Source organism: Taudactylus pleione, unplaced genomic scaffold (assembly GCF_031769625.1).
Source record: "Taudactylus pleione unplaced genomic scaffold, aTauple2 ptg000100l, whole genome shotgun sequence".
NCBI lineage: Eukaryota > Metazoa > Chordata > Amphibia > Anura > Myobatrachidae > Taudactylus > Taudactylus pleione.
Window position 1 is genome coordinate 15294266 of NW_028284502.1, and position 22570 is coordinate 15316835.

The following is a 22570-nucleotide window of genomic DNA, read 5'->3' on the forward strand; positions in this document are numbered from 1 at the left end:
TCAGATTTAATTTGAGGGTAATTATATACAAATCAGGTGAAAGGTGTAGGAATTACAACAGTTTCTATATGTGCCTCCCACTTTTTAAGGGGCCAAAAGTAATGGGACTATCAACTCAAAAGCTATTTCATGGACAGGTGTGGGCTATTCCCTCGTTATTTCATTATCAATTAAGCAGGTAAAAAGTCTGGAGTTGATTCTAGGTGTGACATTTGCATTTGGAATCAGTTGCTGTCGACTCTCAATATGAGATCCAAAGAGCTGTCACTATCAGTGAAGCAAGCCATCATTTGGCTGAAAAATCGAAACAAACCCATCAGAGAGATAGCAAAAACATTAGGTGTGGCCAAATCAACTGTATGGACCATTCTTAAATAGAAAGAACGCACCGGAGAGCTCAGCAACACCAAACGACCCGGAAGACCACGGAAAACAACTGTGGTGGATGATAGAAGAATTATTTCCCTGGTGAAGAAAAACCCCTTGACAACAGTTGGTAAAATCAAGAACACTCTCCAGGAGGTAGGTGTATATGTGTCAAAGTCAACATTCAAGAGAAGACTTCACAAGAGTGAATATAGAGGGTTCACCACAAGATGTAAACCATTGGTGAGCCTCAGAAATAGGAAGACCAGATTAGAGTTTGCCAAACAACATCTAAAAAAGCCATTACAATTCTGGAACAACATCCTATGGACAGATGAGACAAAGATCAACTTGTACCAGAGTGATGGGAAGAGAAGAGTATGGAGAAGGAAAGGAACTGCTCATGATCCAAAACATACCACCTCATCAGTGAAGCATGGTGGTGGTAGTGTCATGGCGTGGGCATGTGTGACTGCCAATGGAACTGGTTCCCTTATTTATTGATGATGTGACTGCTGACAAAAGCAGCAGAATGAATTCTGAAGTGTTTTGGGCAATATTATATGCTCATATTCAGTCAAATGCTTCAGAACTCATTGGACGGCGCTTAACAGTGCAGATGGACAATGACCCGAAGCATACTGCAAAAGCAACCAAAGAGTTTTTAAGGCAAAAAATTGGAATGTTATGCAATGGCCAAGTCAATCCCCTGACCTGAATCCCATTGAGCATGCATTTCACTTGATGAAGACAAAACTGAAGGGAAAATGCCCCAAGAACAAGCAGGAACTGAAGACATTTGCAGTAGAGGCCTGGCAGAGCATCACCAGGGATGAAACCCAGCGTCTGGTGATGTCTATGCGTTCCAGACTTCAGGCTATAATTGCCTGCAAAGGATTTGCAACAAGGTATTAAGTGAAAGTTAGATTTAGGATTGTTTAGTTTGTCCCATTACTTTTGGTCCCTTAAAAAGTGGGAGGCACATATAGAAACCGTTGTAATTCCTACACCGTTCACCTGATTTGGATGTAATTACCCTCAAATTAAATCTGAAAGTCTGCAGTTAAAGCACATCTTGTTTCTTTCATTTTAAAGCCATTGTGGTGGTGAATAGAAGCCAAAATATGAAAATTATGACAATGTCCCAATATTTATGCACCTGACTGTATATCTATCTATTTATCTATCTATCTCTCTATCTATCTACCATCTATCTATCTACCATATATCTATCTATCTACCTATCTATCTATCTATCTATCTAGAGGTATCTATCTACCATCTATCTATCTCTCTCTCTATCTATCTATCTATCTATCTATCTATCTATCTATCTATCTATCTATCATCCATCTACTATCTATCTACTATCTATCTATCTACCATCTACCTACCTATCTATCTATCTATCTATCTATCTACCATCTAGCTAGCTATCTACAGGTATCTATCTATCTATCATCTATATACAATCTATCTGTCTACTCTATCTATCTATCTATCTACCACATATCTATCTATCTCTCTATCTATCTATCATCTATCTATCTACCAATCTATCTATCTATCTATCTATCTATCTATCTATCTATCTATCTATCTATATATCAATCTATCTACTATCTATCTATCTATCTATCTATCTAGAGGTATCTATCTATCATCTATTTACTATCTATCTATATATCTATCTCATATCTTTCTCCTATTTACCTATCTATCTATCTATCTATCTATCTATCTATCTATCTATCTATCTATCTATCTATCTATCTATCTAGAGGTATCTATCTATCATCTATTTACTATCTATCTATCTATCTATCTATCTATCTACAGGTTCTATCTATCTACTATCTGTCTACCTATCTATCTATCTATCTATCTATCTACCATATATCTATCTCTCTACAGGTATCTAGCTACAGTTATATATCTATCTATCTACCATCTACCTATCTATCTACAGGTATCTATCTATCTATCATCTATTTACTATCTATCTCCTATCTATCTATCTATCTATCTATCTATCTATGTATCTATCAGAACAATCCCATCCATATTATGACTAGTGGGAGGTACATACAAATCGCACACTGCCTGTCCTAGCTGTGCATAAGGGATGGGTACACGTTAAGAATACACTACCATCTATCTACTGTATCTATCTGTCTATCTATCTATCTATCTACCATATATCTATCTATCTATCATCTATCTACTGAATCTATTTATCTACCATCTATCTACCATTTATCTATCTTACTTGTATCTATCTATTTTCTATCTACCATATATCTATCTATCTATCTGTCTATCTATCATATATCTACTGTATCTATCTGCCATATATCTATCTATCTATCTATCTATCTATCTATCTATCTATCTATCTACCATATATCTATCTACCATATATCTATCTATCTACCATATATCTATCTATTTATCTATCTATCTCTCTATCTATCTACCATCTATCTATCTACCAATCTATCTATCTATCTATCTATATATCAATCTATCTACTATCTATCTATCTATCTATCGGAACCATCCCACCCATATTATGACTAGTGGGAGGTACATACAAATCGCACACTGCCTGTCCTAGCTGTGCATAAGGGATGGGTACACGTCAAGAATACAGGGCCTGATTCAGACCCGCTCACAAGCGCATTGCGCTCGCAAGCGCGTCGATGGTGGCCCAATGCGTACACGCGTGCCCCGGAGCGAGCGCAAAAAGCACTCGATCCGTGGCTCACTACAAAAGGAGAGGCTGTCGATGTTGATCGACAGCTCGCCCCGTTTTGTAGGCGTGGTGGGGGAGTGGTTTCACAAACGGAGGTGTTCCCATGTGAACGCCTGCCGTTTGTGGGCGGCCCCTCTGACATCACCAGTGATGTCAGTGGGAGAGCTTCCGGCTCTATTAGAGCCAGAAGCTCTCTGGGGCTTGCGGCCACGAGACCCTACCACAAGGTGGTCTTGACCATCGCGAACATCACCCTGGTCGGTCGCATAAGCTGTGGGTGGTAACCCACAGCTATGCGAGCGGGCAAGAGGACGCAACTTAAAAATCAAGCGCCCACCCTGATTGAGAGCGAGCGCTCGCTTTTTAGCGAGCGCCTCTGAATCAGGGTCACAGGTCACAAATCATTAGAAACAAGTTTGTCTGTTGCTTAAGGCTTTGTAAATGATCAAACACATGTTTGGCTATTATAACATACACACGACTAATGCATTTTATCATCTGCTGCTGCAGAACTTAATTTAGCAGATTCTTACATAAAACTCAGCTTGTGTAAAATGCATGATTAGCGAGCGCCATGGAAGTGGGCTAATGAGGAGCCTCCTGGAGACACAGTAATATTAGAGATTGGGTTACCGTCTTTTCAGATACTCCACAATTAGGTCATTGCTACACACATGGGACTTATACATCCCGGTGTATCACTCATGTTATCATTGGGTTTACATCAAAGCTAAGTGGTGATGAAAGTACAGTTATTATTCATGTCATTTCATATTACTTTGCCAATATTGAGCTCAGAAGATATAAAACTGACTTTTCTCCATCTTTTACATTTATGTTAATTGCTCAATTCTGTTTAGTATTCATATTCTCCATTAGGCTTCAGAGCATGTCATTACATTTTCTCTACTAATATTTTACCAATAAGTGCATTGTTCTAGTAAGTGTACACCTCCCAAATGTATCAGTTTTGGGAAGATAGTTCTTTTGGATTTAATTTTCCCTGTTCCCTCTTTCCTTCCAAATTGCCTGTATTGTATAAATTTGTATGGAAGTCACTATTTGGTCCCAATGGTGTCTTAATTACTACATTGCATATAATAATGCCATAGGCAACAGACCTGAATGGTGAGGGGGGAAATGTATCAAGTCTTGGAGAAAGAGAAGGTGGAGATGTTGCCCAAGGCAACCAATCAGCATCTAAGGGCTTATACACACTAGACGATGTGCTGTATGAACGATATTGGTAAATGATTTCCCTTGAACCTTCTGTAGTGGAGGACAAACGATATTGGGTGTACACACTGAGAGATATCTTTAAAGATAACTTTCAGTGAAGTCATCCTGCCACATCTCTGAACAGGCAATTCTTGATGATATCATCACATTGGCCTGCATGTATGGACGACAAAAGACATCATTAACGGCCTGCAGGAGCGCGCATCATTGGTTGTTTAAACACTGAACGATATGAACAATATATCGTTGAACGATATTGTTATCATACATATCGTTTATGAAAATCGTCTAGTGTGTATGCAGCTTAACTGTCATTTCAAAGCCTTTGCTAAATAGGTGACAGTTAGAAGCTGATTGGATGCTCTGGGCAACTTCTCCAATTCATCAGTCTTCAAGGCTTGAAATATCTCCCCGAGACATAGGCCCTCATTCAGAGCCGTACGCTCTGAGCAGAGCGCACGCTCTGAATGAGGGCCGGGCTCCATGAAAATGGAGCGTCCTCCTGGACGCTCGTATAGCTGTTGGTCACCACCCACAGGCTATACGAGCGTGCATTGTGATGGCCGCGATGGTCGTGACCATCGCGACCATCGAAATTGCGTGCCGGAGCCTGCGGTTGAGGTTTTCAACCGCAAGCTCCGGAGTGATTTTGGCTCTATCAGAGCCAAAATCACTCCCACTGACATCACTAGTGATGTCAGTGGGCCGGCTTTTGACGGGAGGCGTTCCCGTGGGCACGCCCCCGTCAGGGAGGCACGCCCCCGGCACGCCCACCAAAGGGGGCGTGCTGTCAATCAACATTGACAGCACGCCCCCTTTGATCGGACACAACGAGCGAAGGACTTTCCTTCGCTCGTCGCGTCTGGCGCATGCGCACGACGGAGCTCCCTCCGTCGTGCGCATGCTCAGTCCATAACATCGACCCACTTGCGAGCGGACAGCCGCTCGCGAGTGGGTCTGAATCAGGCCCATTGTGCTCTTTCCCAAGGTGTTATTTGTGAGCGGCTTGAATGTGTTCTTGTTTAGTTAGGGACTACAGGTCCCTCCTACACTCCAAAGACATATTTGTAGTTGTACTGAGCTTCATTTTGCTGCTGCTGCCCTCTGGGAGATACTGGAAGGGAAGGTCTGGGAGGCAGGTGTGGGGGGTCTGGTTATACAATTCATAATCATGGAACTGCCTCCTGTTGCAATATGCCATGATTGTATCATCATACAGTGGGGGGCAGGACTATAATGATGCAATGTGCCTTGTATCACGTCTTCACTTCAATGGGGATGTGGACGGGATCTGGGAGGATGGTCTCCTCTCCAGGAGGACTCATTGAACTTTGGGCCTGATTCAGACCCGGACGCTATTTGCGGCCGCTCGCTGGCTAAAGGGGCCGGCTATTTAAATCATGTGCTCGCACTGCGTCGCGTAAAGCCGCCCACTAAATAATAGCAAGCGGCCGCACTATGCGCTCGCACCTGTATAAAGACGCCCCTTTGCCACTCGCAACACATCATCTCCGGCAGTTGTAGGATTAATCGGTAACATCGAGAGCCATCGGAGCTGCTCGCAGCGCTTGTGGTAGTCTTTTCCCACCACAACATTGCGAGCAGTTCTGGCCAAAATACAACCCAGTCACGTGTGTAATGACGCTAGTTTGCTAATTATGCACACCCATTAGACGCAGTTCTGACGGTCGGGCACGCCTGCGTTCACACATCCGCACCCCCGTTTTCAAGCACCTTCCCCTGTTACCACCCACAAACGGCACTATCTGTCACTCAAAGTAGCGGCCCGACTGCGGGCTACGGGCGAGCACTTTCCCATCGCAATGACTGGTTTGCACACGCGAATTGTGACTCATACGCATGCGCACTATGCGAAAAATCGCTCAATGCGAGCGAGCGCAGCATAGTATCCATGTCTGAATCAGGCCCTTTGTCTGAATCAGGCCCTTTGTGAGTGTCTCGCACATTCCAGGAGAGCAGACAAGTCAGCTTATACTGTAGGTCAGCTACAGATTAAATTGGTCCTTGGGGGCCTATTTCTGAGATTTCACATAGATACCTGCAAATGAATTGCTGCAGAAACCAGAGAAAGAAAAACAGGCGCTCAATGACTCTATAAAACTGTAACAGTTACCTATAACAGTTAGTAAAGTAAGCATCAGTTAGTGAAGTAAGCATAGAAGCTTGTGTTGGTGTAAAATTATATATAGAGAACCTGCAGCAGATAACTTAATAGAGAGGAAGGCTCTCTAATGGCAAAAACACATAAAAGAGAGAGAGATAGCGCTATACTGTAGGTGCACTATAGTATTAATGAAAATGATTAAACGGAAACTGGTTAGATATAAAATGTAGTTTAATTTAATAAACATAGCTAGCAATCTAATCTTTGTTGAGTCATCAAATTAACATAATCACACTTGATACAATAGTATAGCAAAACAATTTCCAGGAAAACTGGAAAGATTTGGGACCTGGACTCCAGAAAACCCTTGATGGCATATGCTTAATAGTACAGTGATCGTCTGCACAATCACTTTACTTCCAGGTTAGGATCGGTTGAGCTACTTGCGGTAATTGCCGGACAAATGCAAAAATAAAGCTACAATGGGCTAATGTTTCTAATTGGTAAATGGGGCACTTCTGGGGTAGTCCTCATAGTTAGCCATGGAGACTGCATTTGCGATCGTAGAGGGGGGGCACATAGCAGTTATCTCCGATGCCTGCTGCAGTACCCCCTTATTAATTAGCCCTGAAGCATAAAAATGGGGCAATCCACCAACAGCCAGACTCTTTGGTATGTATGTGATTGCATTTCTGCAGGATATTAGATTGTAAGCTTACCTTTGTCAGTTACTAAAGACAGAGGATGCTTTCCTTCCCAGTACAGTATGGCTATTAGGGGTATATTTACTAAAGGTCAAGTTTAATCGATTTAAAGTCTATCAACTTCAGTGTTGTGTTTCTGGAGCTAAAGCACTTTACAAACAGGCAATTTTTTATTTAGTTTTTTAAGTACATTAGTAAATGTGTGACAGAGCCCCAGAAACACAACATTATGTTGATTGATTTCATTTGTTTTTAAATCGATCAAAATCGACCTTTAGTGAATATGCCCCTTAGGGGGAATTTAATGCAGGAGGTTGGAATAACACTGCTTTTTCCTGCAATTCATTTTTAAAAAGTGCAGTGAATGATGCAGTGAAAGGATGGTGCATTTTTCTTGTTTATATGTATGTATGTATGTATGTATGTATGTATAACGTACGTACGTATTGTATATATGTACAGTATGTATAATGTAAATGCTAGGGATGTTGTCGATAAGTGAAACAGTAACACTATAACAAATCCATTTAATGTATAGTGATGCATATAGTTGTTACATAGTGTTAAGAAGAAGCATAATACTCCGGAATCTCTGTACAGCCTGTGGCAGCATTTTCAGCACTGACCCTGCTCACTCTCCACCTAAATTCCCTTCATCTGTTCTTTTCCGTGCCAGTCTCACTGGCTATGAGCTTACGTTACCCGGATAGCCAGTTCACGCATGTGCAGTGGAAATGAAAACCCAGATCGGAATACATAAACCACCGCAATGCTGGTTAAATATATGCCCTCATGCAAAGTGAACCTTACCGCCTGTGGGGATTAATTTAGGCATAAGCAGTGCTACCACCACCTTGATGTATAGGAAGAAGCCAGGCATTTCACTCATTAGTAATATTCCCCTTAGATTTGCACACTCAGAATTGGGAAATACAGTTTATTAGTGTAGATAGGATGCATGCATGCTTCTATGCTGGTTACCTTTAGGTGAAAACAAGAAATACATTAAATTACTTTTCTATTGTGCTCCAATATCTGCTCTACCAAAAACACACTAGTAGCTGTCAGCCAGGTTTCTTGATGTTTGACATAATGCAGGCAGCTCTATAACTGCCAATGTAGAGTGAAATACAGCTAATTAACCTGTCAATATGAATTAACATTGCAGTAGAACAATGATGTCTATTATGAAGCTGTCTAGAAACACTCTGAATAAGTAAAATGTATTTCAGAGCCTGATGACAGAAGGACAAAGTTACCTAACACGTAAAGTGGACGGCTGTACTGGCTCGCAGCAATAGTATATGCTCCAGATTTACATATGGCATAAGAAATGCAGCAAGGTCAAGTGTACAAGAACAGGGTTTTGTAACATGTGTTTTGATAGTGACATACTGTATGCAGTCACTGCTAGGCTTTATTTGGATATGAGAATATCTGTGGCACTGCCCGAGGTGGGACCTGACATACTGTCATTTATGCTGATTATCAAGTGAGAAATGGAAATGGGTATGACAGAATTTTGAAAGGATCCTGGCCCTAAGATGTGGTCGCTATTCCAATGTGCTCACACAGTTGAGCGATTATCGGTGGACTGCGGATGACTCTTAGCCGCAATTTGTGCCAGTGGCGATCAGATGTGACTATAGCTGGAGCGTGGATTTTTTTGCAGGTGATTGACAGACGGCCATTTTGTGGGCGGCAATAACGTAGGCGTGTCGTAACATTTTTCAGGGGGGTGTTTTTGCCTACATCTGTGATCCCGTATCCTGGATATATGGCGCCAGCATATCCAGTCCCATGGCCATTCTTCGCGAGCATAGGGTTACTCAGATGGGCGATTATGGAAGGATCCGCGATCACCGCTGCGCGTTTCTACGCCGTTGCTCGGACCTGCGAGGTCCCCGGTTGGCATCTCAATACTTTTCCAGGCGGTTACAGCATTAGCATAGTACATAGTACAAAACTGCAGCTGCTAATGTATTAGCCACATCTGACTCAGGGGTCTAGTTACTAAGCAGTATTAGGAGTCAGAGTGAAAAGTGATAAGGTGCCAGCCAATCAGTTCCCAACTGTCATTTTTCAAACACAGCCTGTGAAATGGCAGTTAGGAGCTGATTGGCTGGCACCTTATCACTTTTCACTCTGTCTCCTAACACTGCTTAGTAACTAGACCCCACAGGTTCTCCGTGGCTCTAGCACTCCCTCTGCTCCATGACTACACACAGACTCATGCACTGACGTCTGCTCAATTTCTACTGAATGTCGCAAGTTACTATAAACATTGCTATCAATCTAAAGCAAGTCAAAGAACTAGCAGCCGACACAAGACAGAAAAAAAGTCATTGCTAATATTAGTATATTGTATAACCTCCTTGGGGCCTGAGGTGCACGCAGTGTCGATGTCAGACGCATGCGACTGATATTTTAAGTCGGTGCATGTGTCCCGATGGTCACCTCCAAAGGTCGCAGAACAAACTTGGACCCAGAGAGCGGCAACTTCAGTGGGTGTTCCTAGGAAGTAACAGGGAGGTGGCTAGCCAGGCGTGGTCATGTTGCGGTCAGCGGCTGCGGCTTTTGCCGCAGTTGCACTGATTTCGGCAGCCATGTCCAGACAGGCATACGGTCCCTCCAAAGGGCTGGTGCAAATGATGTGCGGCCGATGAAGCGTCTTTATACACAAAGCACGGATTAGAGCTGCATCATGAGGGCGTCTCTGTACCAATCCCATCGGCTCAAGCATTGGCATAAAGACGCAGTCATGCTGTGGCAAAAGACGCAATCCCGGCTGCTTTAGCGTGCGCATCTGAATCATTCCCTCGGTGTGCTACTCTAAGGGGTATATTTACTAAAGTGCCGGTTTTTAGAAGTGGAGATGTTGCCCATAGCAACCAATTAGATTCTAGCTATTATCTTTTAGAGGTGCTAGATAAATATTATGTAGAATCTGAGTGGTTGCTATGGGCGACATCTCCACTTCTAAAAACCGGCACTTTAGTACATATACCCCTCAGTGTTAAGTTGTGCCCTAGCTGTATATATACGTTACAGATAGACATATGCTTAGTTACATTACCATCACAATTGCACCAGCCCTATACTTGGTGCAAAAGATGTATCCGAATACAGGCTGATCTCTATGTGCACACAACTTTGCATGGCCCGTAATTACATCTACAGTACATACCCTTGACGTGCCCTCACAAAACCTAATCCTATGTGTGATCTACCCATACGGAGATGCAACTCAGTGGCGTAACTATAAATTTTGCTCCCCCATGCCAAAAAAGTTCAAGGCGCCCCCCGCCCAAAAAGCAAACACACCCAAAGACGACGTGTAAGGTATGCAGTTTCATGTTCATGATACAGTTATGTGCCTTACACATTATGACACACTAAGTAATACCACTTATAACACATTATGCCCACTGGAATGCCCCAATAACACATTATGTCACACCATAATACCCCTTGCAACACATTATGCCACACAGCAATGCACTGTACACATGCCACTCAGTGATGCCCTTATAACAAATTATGCCATGCCGTAATGCCTCTATTTCACATTATGCCACATAACACATTATGCCACACAGTAATGCCCCTTATACATTATTCCCCTTATAACACATAATGCCACACAGTAATGACCCTAATAGCACATTGTGAACACAGTAATGCCCATTACACTTTATGCCACACAATAATGCCCATTACATCCCACCCTGACAGATCTGCTTCATCAACCCTACTCTCCGCTCCTGCCAGACTGTCACCTCAGCTCAAGACAGCTTGCACAGCTTTTATGTCCATGAAGAACCAGATTATTGGGAACATAGTTTATAACCTATTAAATTAGTGCCCCTTATATAGTGCCCCCTGTAGTTGTGCCCCATATGCAATGCCCCCTGTAATAGTGCCCCTTATGCAATACCCCCTGTAGTAGTACCCATTATCCAGGGCCCCCTGTAGTTGTGCCCATAGGCAGTGCCCCCTGTAGCTGTGCCGCTGTAGTTGTGCCCCTTAAAGTATTGCCCCTGTAGTTGTGCCCCTCTAAGTAGTGCCCCTTGTAATTCTGCTGCTTCAAGTAGTGCCCCCTGTAATTGTGCCCCTTCAAGTAGTGCCTCTGTAATTGTTCCCCTTCAAGTAGTGCCCCTGTAGCTGTGCTCCTTCAAGTAGTGTCCCTGTAGTTGTGCCCCTCAAGGAGTGCCCCCTGTAGCTGTGTCCCTTAAAGTATTGCTCCTTGTAGTTATACCCCTTAGAATAGTGCCCCTTCAAGAAGTGCCTCGGTAGTTGTGCCCCTTCAAGTAGTGCCCACTGCCCCCTGAAGTTGTGCCCCGTCAAGTAGTGCCCACTGCCTCCTGTAGTTGTGCCCCTTCAATTAGTGCGCCCTGTAGATGTTCCCCCTCTACTTACCTGACTCCGTGCAGGCTGCAGCTGTCATCCGGCTGTCTCTCCCAACTCCCGCGCTGCAGACGCGGCCGCTCAGGTTCCTCACTGCGCGGGTGACGTCATGACGTCACCCGCGCAATGCATTACTGGGAACGCTGGCCTTTGAAGTGATCGGTGGCTTCCTAGCCTCCGAACACTTCAGAGGCCAGCGCTCACAGTTGCAGTGGTATAACCACTGCCCCCGGCGCCTCCAAGCTACACGGCGCCTCCAAGCTACACGGCGCCTCCAAGCCACCGCGGGGGCTGCGGGGGCAGTAGTTACGCCACTGATGCAACTTTTTCTTTTTTAAATCCGCCCTGATTCAGAGCGAGCGCTCGCAAATAGCGAGCACCTCTGAATCAGGACCCTAGTTTGAACTACAGCTAATGTTTGTGGAAAGTATTTAAATCTGTAATAACATTTTAGATTCAATAGTTGGCACTGCCATGCTGAAACGAAGTATTGGCACTGAGCACACTAGTAGAAGTGTATTTTTACTGTATTGTATTACCTATGTGAGATTCATTGTTTTTTTGACCTTCTGGGAGAGGTAATGAAATGTTAAGTGGGCATTATGTCTAAGGAAGGATGAAGGTGTGAATACATTTAGCTTGAAAGCTCAGCAGGTGGTCATCTCCGTTTATCCTGTCTGTTTCATTAGAGAGACAGGAAAGTTGTTTCACATAAGGAAGCATGCAGGCAGTGCTAAATGAGATTGTGTTTAAATCCAGATAGGTAATTTGATTTGCTTCCTGATGACTAAATATTAAGTGTGGCTGTTCTATGGGGTCAATCCAATTAGGTGCTAGTTGGATCCTGCAAGCTGTTCTCACAGCCTACTCGTACCGCGAATGTCAGTTGCAATCCAATTTCAGACTCACATTGACCTTTCATGCAAAATTCAAGTTTTTTTTGTTTACACCCCCCTTAACAGGTGGGGATGTCTGGAAAATCTTTATTTTAGGGTAAACATGTCGGGCACAGTGCAGAACCTCTAATACACCCTTCCCAATGAATAATCACACACTTAGAGGGGTGTAAATAGCATAATTTGGCCAATAAAGACATGCTAGTTTTAAGATGAATTTCCCTAAAAAACTCAATAAATGGTTCAATAATGTGGGACAGGTATGTGGAGGTGTAAATGATGTGGGACAGGTATGTGGAGGTGTAAATGATGTGGGACAGGTATATGGAGGTGTAAATGATGTGGGATAGGTATGATGAGGTGTAATGATGTGGGACAGGTATGATGGGGTGCAATTGATGTGGGGACATGTAAGTAGAGGTGTAAATTATGTAGGACAGGTAAGTGGAGGTGTAACTTATGTAGGACAGGTATGTGGAGGTGTAAATGATGTGGGGCAGGTATGTGGATGTGTAAATGATGTGGGGCAGGTATGTGGAGCTCTATATGATGTGGGGCAGGTATGTGGAGCTGTAAATGATGTGGGGCAGGTATGTGAAGGTGTAAATTATGTGGGGCAGATATGTGGAGGTGTAAATGATGTGGGGCAGGTATGTGGAGGTGTAAATTATGTAGGGCAGTTATGTGAAAGTGTAAATGATGTGGGACAGGTATGTAGAGGTCTAAATTATGTGGGACAGGTATATGGAGGTGTACACGATGTGAGACAGGTATGTGGAGATGTAAATTATGTGGGACAGGTTTGTGGAGATGTAAACTATGTGGGACAGATATGTGGAGGTGTAAATGATATGGGACAGGCATGTGGAGGTGTAAATGATGTGGGACAGGTATGTAGAGGTGTAAATGATGTGGGGCAGGTATGTGGAGGTGTAAATGATGTGGGACAGGTATGTAGAGGTGTAAATGATGTGAGACAGGTATATGGAGGTGTAAATTATGTGGGACAGGTATATGGAGGTGTACACGATGTGGGACATGTATGTGGAGGTGTAAATGATGTGGGGCAGGTATGTGGAGGTGTAAGTGATGTGGGACAGGTATGTGGAGGTGTAAATGATGTGGGACAGGTATATGGAGATGTAAATGATGTGGGACAGATATGTGGAGGTGTAAATGATGTGGGGCAGGTATGTGGAGGTGTAAATTATGTGAGACAGGTATGTGGAGGTGTAATGATGTGGGACAGGTATGTGGCTGTGTAATGATGTGGGACAGGTATGTGGAGTTGAAATGATGTGGGACAGGTATATGGAGGTGTAAATGATGTGGGACAGATATGTGGAGGTGTAAATGATGTGGGACAGGTATGTGTAGGTGTAAATGATGTGGGACAGATATGCGGAGGTGCAATTGATGTGGGGCAGGTATGTGGAGGTGCAAATGATGTGGGACAGGTCTATGGAGGTGTAAATGATGTGGGGCAGGTATGTGGTAAGGATACTGCCTTTGAACCTCTATATACCCCTGCCTATGCCGTCTAATATCCTTCCTATAAACCTCTAAGGATGACGCTAATTTGCGTACGCAGTCATCCAGTAAATAAAGACTCCAGACCTAGAACATGTGGTTCCAAAGTACAAAGTATTATTCAAGTAAAAGTACAGCAGTTACACGCTATGATCCTCATATAATCTTAGCGCAAAGAGATTATACAGACCCAAGTACAATTATACATACGCAGCGCTCTCTGGTCCAGATGTTAGGCATCAGCAAGAAACCCCTCGTCAATCAGCATTCAGCACAAAGACTCAGAACCCAGGGTCAGAGCACACATATTTATACCCCCCAGAAATAAACAACACAATTGAGAAGTTTGTTGCTAATACCATTGGTCCTAAAGGAGAGGGCATATGTTACAAGGCATTTAACAGGTTGATTCAAATAGACACAACCCAGCCTCTAACAACTGGGGGTCTCTGGTTTCCTGCCTCATGCAACATCCTAACAGTTGTTCATATAAATGTACATTTTGTTGCTTGAAGTTTCTGCGGTCCATAAGTTGAGAATGCATAATGCGATCTCCACAACGATGGTACCGGAATACTGTTGAAAGAGTACGCATCAGTACAATACCAGTCATGGCTTACTTATCATGTATAAAACCTTAGTTACCAAATAATCTTTATTTCACAGAATGAACAAACTTAAATCTTATACTTCAAAGCTTATTAAACATTTTATGCGAATATGTAATGTGTAAGTATGCGGGGTGTGATGTAAAGACGCTAGTCAACTTGGGGTAGATGCGTGCGCATGAAGCTAATAAACAGCGTTTTCATACAGGATCTTATGCATTCGCTAATATGCGATTAGTTAACAGCGCAATTGTGCGTATTAATGAATGTACGAGAAGTGGTGCACTTAAATCTCACATAAACTAAGTGAACACCTAGCAGTGTGGAATGCTGAGCCTTATAGTTCCATGACCTGCTCATGCCCCAGCAGCCCTCATCCTTTTCAGGCTCCAAAATACTGGTCTTTGTTCTCCCAGGGCCTGTGCGGATGCAAATTAGCACAGCTACAAGACCCAAACCTCAGATAACACTTGGCTTTGAAGGTATTTTATTGTAGGAAGCCTGCTAATGTAAGGTGCTACAAACGACCCTCTTGCTGTATTCGAGCAGGGCCACCTGGAGTGAGAGCAGACGTTATGTCCATGAAGCTTGTCTACACAGGCTAGTTGTCACGTGGCCATTTGCTCTATTTAGCTAATGCAATCCAATTTTGACATACTGTACAGCCATTTCTGAAATATGGCCCTGATTCAGAGCCGGACGCTCTGACCAGAGCGCTCGCTCTGAATCAGGGCCCACCTCCATAATTATGGAGCGTCCTCCTGGACGCTCGTATAGCTGTGGGTCACCACCCACAGCATATACGAGCGTGCAGGATGATGGTCGCGATGGTCTTGACCATCGCGACCATCGAAACTGCGAGCAGAAGCCTGCGGTTGAGTTTCTCAACCGCAAGGCCAGGAGTGATTTTGGCTCTATCAGAGCCAAAAGCACTCCCACTGACATCACTAGTGATGTCAGTGGGGCCGGCTTCAGACGGTAGGCGTTCCCTTGGGAACGCCTCCGTCTGGCAGGCACGCCCCCGGCACGCCCACCAAAGAGGGCGTGCTGTCAGTCAACATCGACAGCACGCCCCCTTTGATGAGACACTACGAGCGAAGGAAAGTCCTTCGCTCGTCGCGTCTCGCGCATGCGCACGACGGAGCTCACTCCGTCGTGCACATGCGCAGTGCAGACCATCGACCCACTTGCGAGCGGACAGCGGCTCGCGAGTGGGTTTGAATGAGGGCCTATATCCTTTAGGGGAATTATAATAATATACACTTTATCCAGAGCACCCAAACTACGTAAAGTCATGAAATGGGCTTTTAATGAATCGCCGAAACTTATGGCGATGGTCACAGATGCATTCGCATGATGCTAAAAGTAATATTGCCACATGTACTAAAGTGTGAGTTTATCTAAAATGGCGCTTAGGCGGCCATTCGCAAAATGGTGTCTTGCAATCTCATTTCCAAGATGGCGTCTCTGCGATTCAATTTTAAACTGATCTTGTCTCAGTCAATAATCCAGCTTCGACAGTGGAGGTGTAAATGACGTGGGGTAGGTATGTGGAGATGTTGTAATGATAGGAGAGGGGATTTTGATCTTGCAGATGAGAGGTAAAAGTGTTTATTCCAACTTTTTACAAACCTGTATAAAAACACTGAAAAATCACTGTACAAGCATTACCCCAAATGGCTAGAAAGGCTTTAATTTGATGAAAAATACTTGCCTCCTATAATTTTTCAAAAAGTGCAAAAAGATATTTGACACATTTTAAGAACCTCCACTATTGAACTTATGGTCACTAACAGCCATGTATATGGTCTTGCTATTTCAGTTGGCATTTTTTTAGGGGTCCAGGATTGTCTCCCCACTTTTTATGCTCTTCTCCTAGGGCCTGATTCAGACCCACTCGCAAGCGGCTGTCCGCTCGCAAGTGGGTCGATGTTGTGCACTGCGCATGCGCACGACGGCAGGAGCTCCGTCGTGCGCATGCGCCAGACGCGACGAGCGAAGGACTTTCCTTCGCTCGTTGTGTCTGATCAAAGGGGGCGTGCTGTCGATGTTGATTGACAGCACGCCCCCTTTGGTGGGCGTGTCGGGGGCGTGCCTCCCTGACGGGGGCGTTCCCCAGGGAACGCCTACCGTCAGAAGCCGGCCCACTGACATCACTAGTGATGTCAGTGGGAGTGATTTTGGCTCTGATAGAGCCAAAATCACTCCGGGCCTTGCGGTTGAAAAACTCAACCGCAGGCTCCGGCTCGCAGTGGCGATGGTCAAGACCATCGCGGCCATCAAACTGCACGCTCGTATAGGCTGTGGGTGGTGACCCACAGCTATACGAGCGTCCAGGAGGACTCTCCATAATTATGGAGGGCGGCCCTCATTCAGAGCGTGCGCTCTGCTCAGAGCGTACGGCTCTGAATGAGGGCCCTAGTTCCCTTTCTGTGCTAAAAGAGTAGCAGGAACGGACATTTGATGCACATTTCTCAGGGGCTGCGCATTATTGAGAAGCGTGCGAGTTTCATGAAACAAACTCTCATTTGCACCTAATTGGGTTGAGCCCTATGTGTGAATTGGTAAATATTTTAAAAATGCAAATTACAGATTGAGTATAAATTGAGTATAAAGAATTCTAGAAGGCACCGTTTCCTGATGCAAGGTCATAATGTGAATAGGTGTAAAAACATCCAGATTTATGAACTAGTTTTAATTGGTATAAAGAGGCAGGGACCTGGTTTATCCTCTGCCATAATGCATGTGTTGAAATTATATATAAAGGACAGTAGAGCCCATGAAGTGTGTATTATCTAAACTTCTACGGACATCTGTATGTGGTGTATCACTGGTATCTTTATCTGGGATTACAGGACCTGACTGCTGATCGCAGATTCCCGATTATCGGGAATCTGTGCGTGCGCAGGACCCATTCTGCGAGTGTGCAGAATGGGTCCTGATTAGTCGCACACAGACCCTTCAATGCCTCTGCCTGATTGACAGGGAGAGGCATATAAGGGGGCGGTGCGGGGGTGGAGTGGCAAGCCCAGGATCTGCGACGATCGACGCAGTGTCCTGGGCTTGCAAGCCAGCCAGCCTGAGTAAGCTGAGGCTTACTCAGCTGGCTTGTGGCCCAGCGCCATCCACCATCGCGACTGTCGACCACCGATGGCCGTGATGGTGATCCCAGCCTCCGACCTCCGTTGCAGTTCTGGGATTGCAATTGCTCCAAAGGGTGTCATACACCTCCTGCTGCATTTTCATATCAGCAAGGACGTAATTGCAAAGCTGCCTGCCTTCAACTTTACAATTGTGATCCTTGCTGAATGAGGCCCACAGTTCTTAATTTAAGATAAGAAACGTCTACTTGCTTCTAAGATGCTTGCATCTACTTTAAATCTTGTGACTATCAGATGAGTGTAAATGCTTATCCATTCTCTGGCTGTCCCGAGCTTGACTAAGGGTTACGGATCAGTGTCCACTTGGGGAATCAAATCCGGTCGATTGTTGATGTTTGCTGCCTTGTAAGGAGAAGAGGAAACCGGAAACTCCTCCACCAAATCCATATGTAAGCAAAGTCCTTTCTTGGCACAGGTTCCCCCAATTGAAGTGTCTGTAATACCTCTTAAAAAGCAAGTCATTTATTAAGGATTTGTGATATGTCATTAATTCAATTACATCTGTGTCTCAAAGGCGACCATCAACATGTATCAGGTCTTGCATAAACTTTTTACGCGTTTCACAGTATTGCTGCCGGCTTCTTCAGACAGTTTATGCTTTGCAGAGTGCCAGCATGTAGCTCATTCAGTATAAGGAGTTCAAGCAGAGTGACTCTTTTTAGGTACATTAAAAGAATAGAAATGCCCTATAGTCTTGTTTACAGATGATATTTAATGCCCGTATGGAGCATGTCATGAGTTTGTGATTTTAACTTTTTTTTTTTTTATCTGAGTTTCACTTCTTTTTCCTTACAAAGTAAGCGCTGGAACCGCACTGTCATCCATATGTAACATAAAGGAGAACAATAATTAGAAAAAAAAAAAGGAAAGCAGCAAAACACCATAAGCACAAATACTGCATTAATAAAGTAGAGAAAATGTATAAAACCAGCATCACATCAATAAACTGCTATTATTTGTGTCTTTTATCTGCTACACAGTACAAGATTGAAAGAAAATATCTGACTGGTTATCTTTTTGTTATTTACTTGTGCACAGCTTTTAGTAAATGTCCATTTGTATTATTATTGATAAGACCTGTCTTGCAGACACACCTGTTCCCGTGCCCGTATATCTGATGTATATTTCCCATGGCATTGTGTGTTTTACCAGTAACATATGTTGCTACACCTTGCACCTGCGCCATTATATAACAATGAAACTATTTATTTTTCAGGCAACCACCAATAAAGAACCATCCCTATAGAAGTCGACAGTCCCTGAATAGCCCAAGCCCTGGAGAGACTGAAATGGATCTTCTTGTGACTCGGGAAAGACCACGACGTGGAATTCGCAACAGTGGTTATGATGTGAGTTCAGTTTGCCTTTACTTGTTGAATATAAGGAAAAGATGTTGGAATACAATATACAAAAATGATTACACCAATCTTCATTGCTGAAGAGCAGTAACACTTATTTAGTTTGTGCTCCAAATGTCTGCTTTATGGGGCCTATTTATTAAGAATTATGCAAAGGTCAAAGAAATTAACTTTCCCCATATTATGGCTAGATGCTGGAACACAGGCTCCAGTAAAAGTATAGAGATAGCCAGGGGCCTTCACATGACCGTCAAACAGTACAGACAGCATCTCAGTGACCACCATACAATGCTGAAAGCAACCTAGAGACCACTATTACAACACAGATAGCATCCCAGTGACTGCTATTACAGTACAGATAGCATCCCATTTACCACTTGTTCTATACAGAGAGCATACCCGTGACCACCATACACTATAGACAACATCCCTGTGATTGCCATTCAGTACATTGAGCATCCCTGTGACCGACATACATTATAAACAGCATCCCAGTGACCGCCATATAGTACAGCAGCATCCAAGTGACCATCCTACATTGAGTATCCTAGTAACCGACTCCCATGCCTGTTAATGTCAAACATTGGTTTTAATCAAAGTCACTTATTTCACATGTATGAAATATATAGCACCGGGTGTTTCTACAGTATATGAAATCATCGATTTCCACCAGATTGCCCAATTTGTCTAGTGTATTTTAGTCCTGTAAATGTGATCACATGTCTTGTTTGGAATGTTTTTTTTTTCCAATACAATTCTTATTGACACAAAGAAAAAATACACATATAGGATATCGTGCCATTGAGGGGCGTATCTATACTGGGTGCAGGGTGTGTGGGGTACGCGGGGCACACGTCCCCTGGGTCCAGGAGGGCTCACACCGCACCCCCTGCACCCATATGTTTAATACTTATCTCTCCGCCTCCGGAGTCCCACATTGGCGCCGGTATCAGCGCTTTAAAAATCGCCTGGAAAAATGGCCGCTGCGGCCATTTTCCCGGCATTTTACGCATGCGCAGTGGGGAAAAAACAGGCAGAATGGCCGCAACTCCATTTTCCCAGTGACCTGTGCATGCGCTGTAGACTCCGGGCTAGTGCACAAGTCCAGCAAAACAGGTGCTAGGTTTGGGGACAGCTATGGGTAAGTTGTTAGGCCACACACGTACTAACAAGGGGTTACTGTGTTCTCAAGAGTTAATGAAGTAATTGCAGTCAGAGAGGCTAGCGTGTACAAGGATCAGCTTTTCTCATGATAACGATGTGGCTTTATTATCTATATTTCATTCTATATATGTGAAATCAATAGAAGTGATGATTCATTTGTCCCCGGTTTCCTACCAAGGATGAGTCTAATATCTTTGGTACAAACTGACATTTATCAGGATGCGGAGGATGGTAGAAAGTAGCCTCAATATAATGATTCACATAGAGTACAATAATTGATTTCTATTTTTGATGAAATGAAGACGGAAAGACATATTATATATTATTAGGAGAGAGTTTTCCATCTGAGTCAGAATGGACAAGGCCAGAATCTCTGTAGTTATTCTGATAGAGATATGGGTCCTTATTTTATTATGAAGAGACAAATGTACAATCTGTTTCTTCCCTTTCCTAAATGTTATTTGACAGCTACAAAATGTTAGATAAAATAGATATTTAGGGTTATATTTACTAAAGTGCAGGTTTTTTAGAAGTGGAGCTGTTGCCCATAGCAACCAATCATATTCTAACTATTATCTACTAGAACAGTAAGTGGTCCTCCAGCTGTTATTGAACTACAATTCCCAGCATGCCTTGCAACAGTTTTAGCTTGGCCAAATAGCAGAACTGTGGCTGAGCATGCTGGGATGTGTAGTTTTGCAACAGCTGAGGGGGGGGTGCTTATTGCCCACCCCTATTCTAGAAGGTGCTAGATAAATGATAAGTAGAATCCGATTGGTTGCTATGGGCAACATCTCCACTTCTAAAAACCTGCACTTTAGTAAATATACCCCTTAATCTCACTAAGAGAACCAATACTTACAAAAAAGTTTAAGCCCATCACAGAGCATCATATATGTATGTTGTTTGCTGTATAAGAAGATAAAGAATAGCCAGTCCATGCATTCTACATTTTCTGCTCTAAATGTATACATACAGTATATACTGTACTTAACGCTCTATATATTGTCTTCCTGGAGTCCATTGTGATATCCTATCATATTAAGTATCATCATAATTATCTTAAGACATTATTTGCTTTCTTAAAGTTCACCTGTTGCCTATTTACACTGGAGGCAAATATTTTATGGTTGTCGCTCAGGTGTCCAGTCTTCACAGTTTCTACTCTAGAGGCAGGTTGAATGAACAGAATATGACTTGTATTTGTAGTTATTGTACATATTGCAGAATGTCATTGCTATGGCAAGAACCCTGGCTAGTGCAACTCTGTACTTCAACTCTCTTGTTGTCCCCACTGTGAATCCTTGGATTAGTTTAACTGTGGTCATCCAGTATCCAAGTTTAAGGCTATATCAATAGACAACTTGTCTCATACAGTACCTGAACTGATTCCCAGATCTTGCTGCAACTCCTGGTCATACCCCATGGGTGATACTCTAACCTCTCCTAAACAATTGGGTACAATCTGCAAAAAAATGTGTTTAGCTGAAGGGGCATTACAGATGTAGTCAACATTTTTGCCTTGTCTCTGAAAATATTAAGTTTATGTTTAATGATCCTTTTAAGATTTACGTTTTACTAAAAAACTTTTTTAACAGATTTTTTTTATGGAGCCTATTTATCATTAATTGTAAAATGACCCTGACAAATTACATTCCAATTCTCCCGTGGTATATACACAATCCCCCTTCTTCCCACCCCGAATTCGCCACTGATCTCTCTGCATTTTGCTACAAGAAATAAATAATCAAACCTATTTGTCAGTCAACCGGAACCAGACTAAAAAAGTCCTTTGGGTTCCGAAGTTTCCAGCAGATGCAAAAGATTTCCCAGTTCTACCTTAAATTTTCTCATGAACCAAATCAAACTTGGACACTTTTATTTGTTGCATGCAGTTAGGCTGCTATAAGCTAAATAGGATGTAGTCAGCATCCCGGCTGACGGGATGCCGACGGTCTAAATAGTGGCGCCAGAATCCCAACAGCAATCCCGACCACCGGGCATCGGGATCTTCTACTGTCGGCCTTCAACTATTGGGATTTGAACCGGCAGCTGTTGAGCCGTCTGTATATCAATCCCATTCTGATTGAAAGATCTACAGTATTTAGTTAGACAGTAAATAGGTCGACAACAAATGGTCGACGTGCAATAGGTCGAAAGTGTCAAAAGTTCAACTGTTAAATGGTCGACATGGACTAAGGGCCTCATTCAGACCCACTCGCGAGTGCACAGCGCTCTCAAGCAGGTCGATGGTTCC

The 22570-nt window shown here is 43.4% G+C and overlaps 1 protein-coding gene across 2 annotated transcripts in view; it reads left to right on the plus strand.

Annotated features, from left to right (window-relative positions):
- The window catches only part of KIAA1549L (KIAA1549 like), a 248584-nt gene that overhangs the window by 174831 nt on the left and 51183 nt on the right, over positions 1–22570 (plus strand). For both annotated transcript variants that reach the window (XM_088470490.1, XM_088470491.1), the window contains one exon: positions 19008–19140. In XM_088470490.1, coding sequence (XP_088326616.1) covers positions 19008–19140 — 133 coding nt within the window. The remainder of the gene's footprint in view (positions 1–19007; positions 19141–22570) is intronic.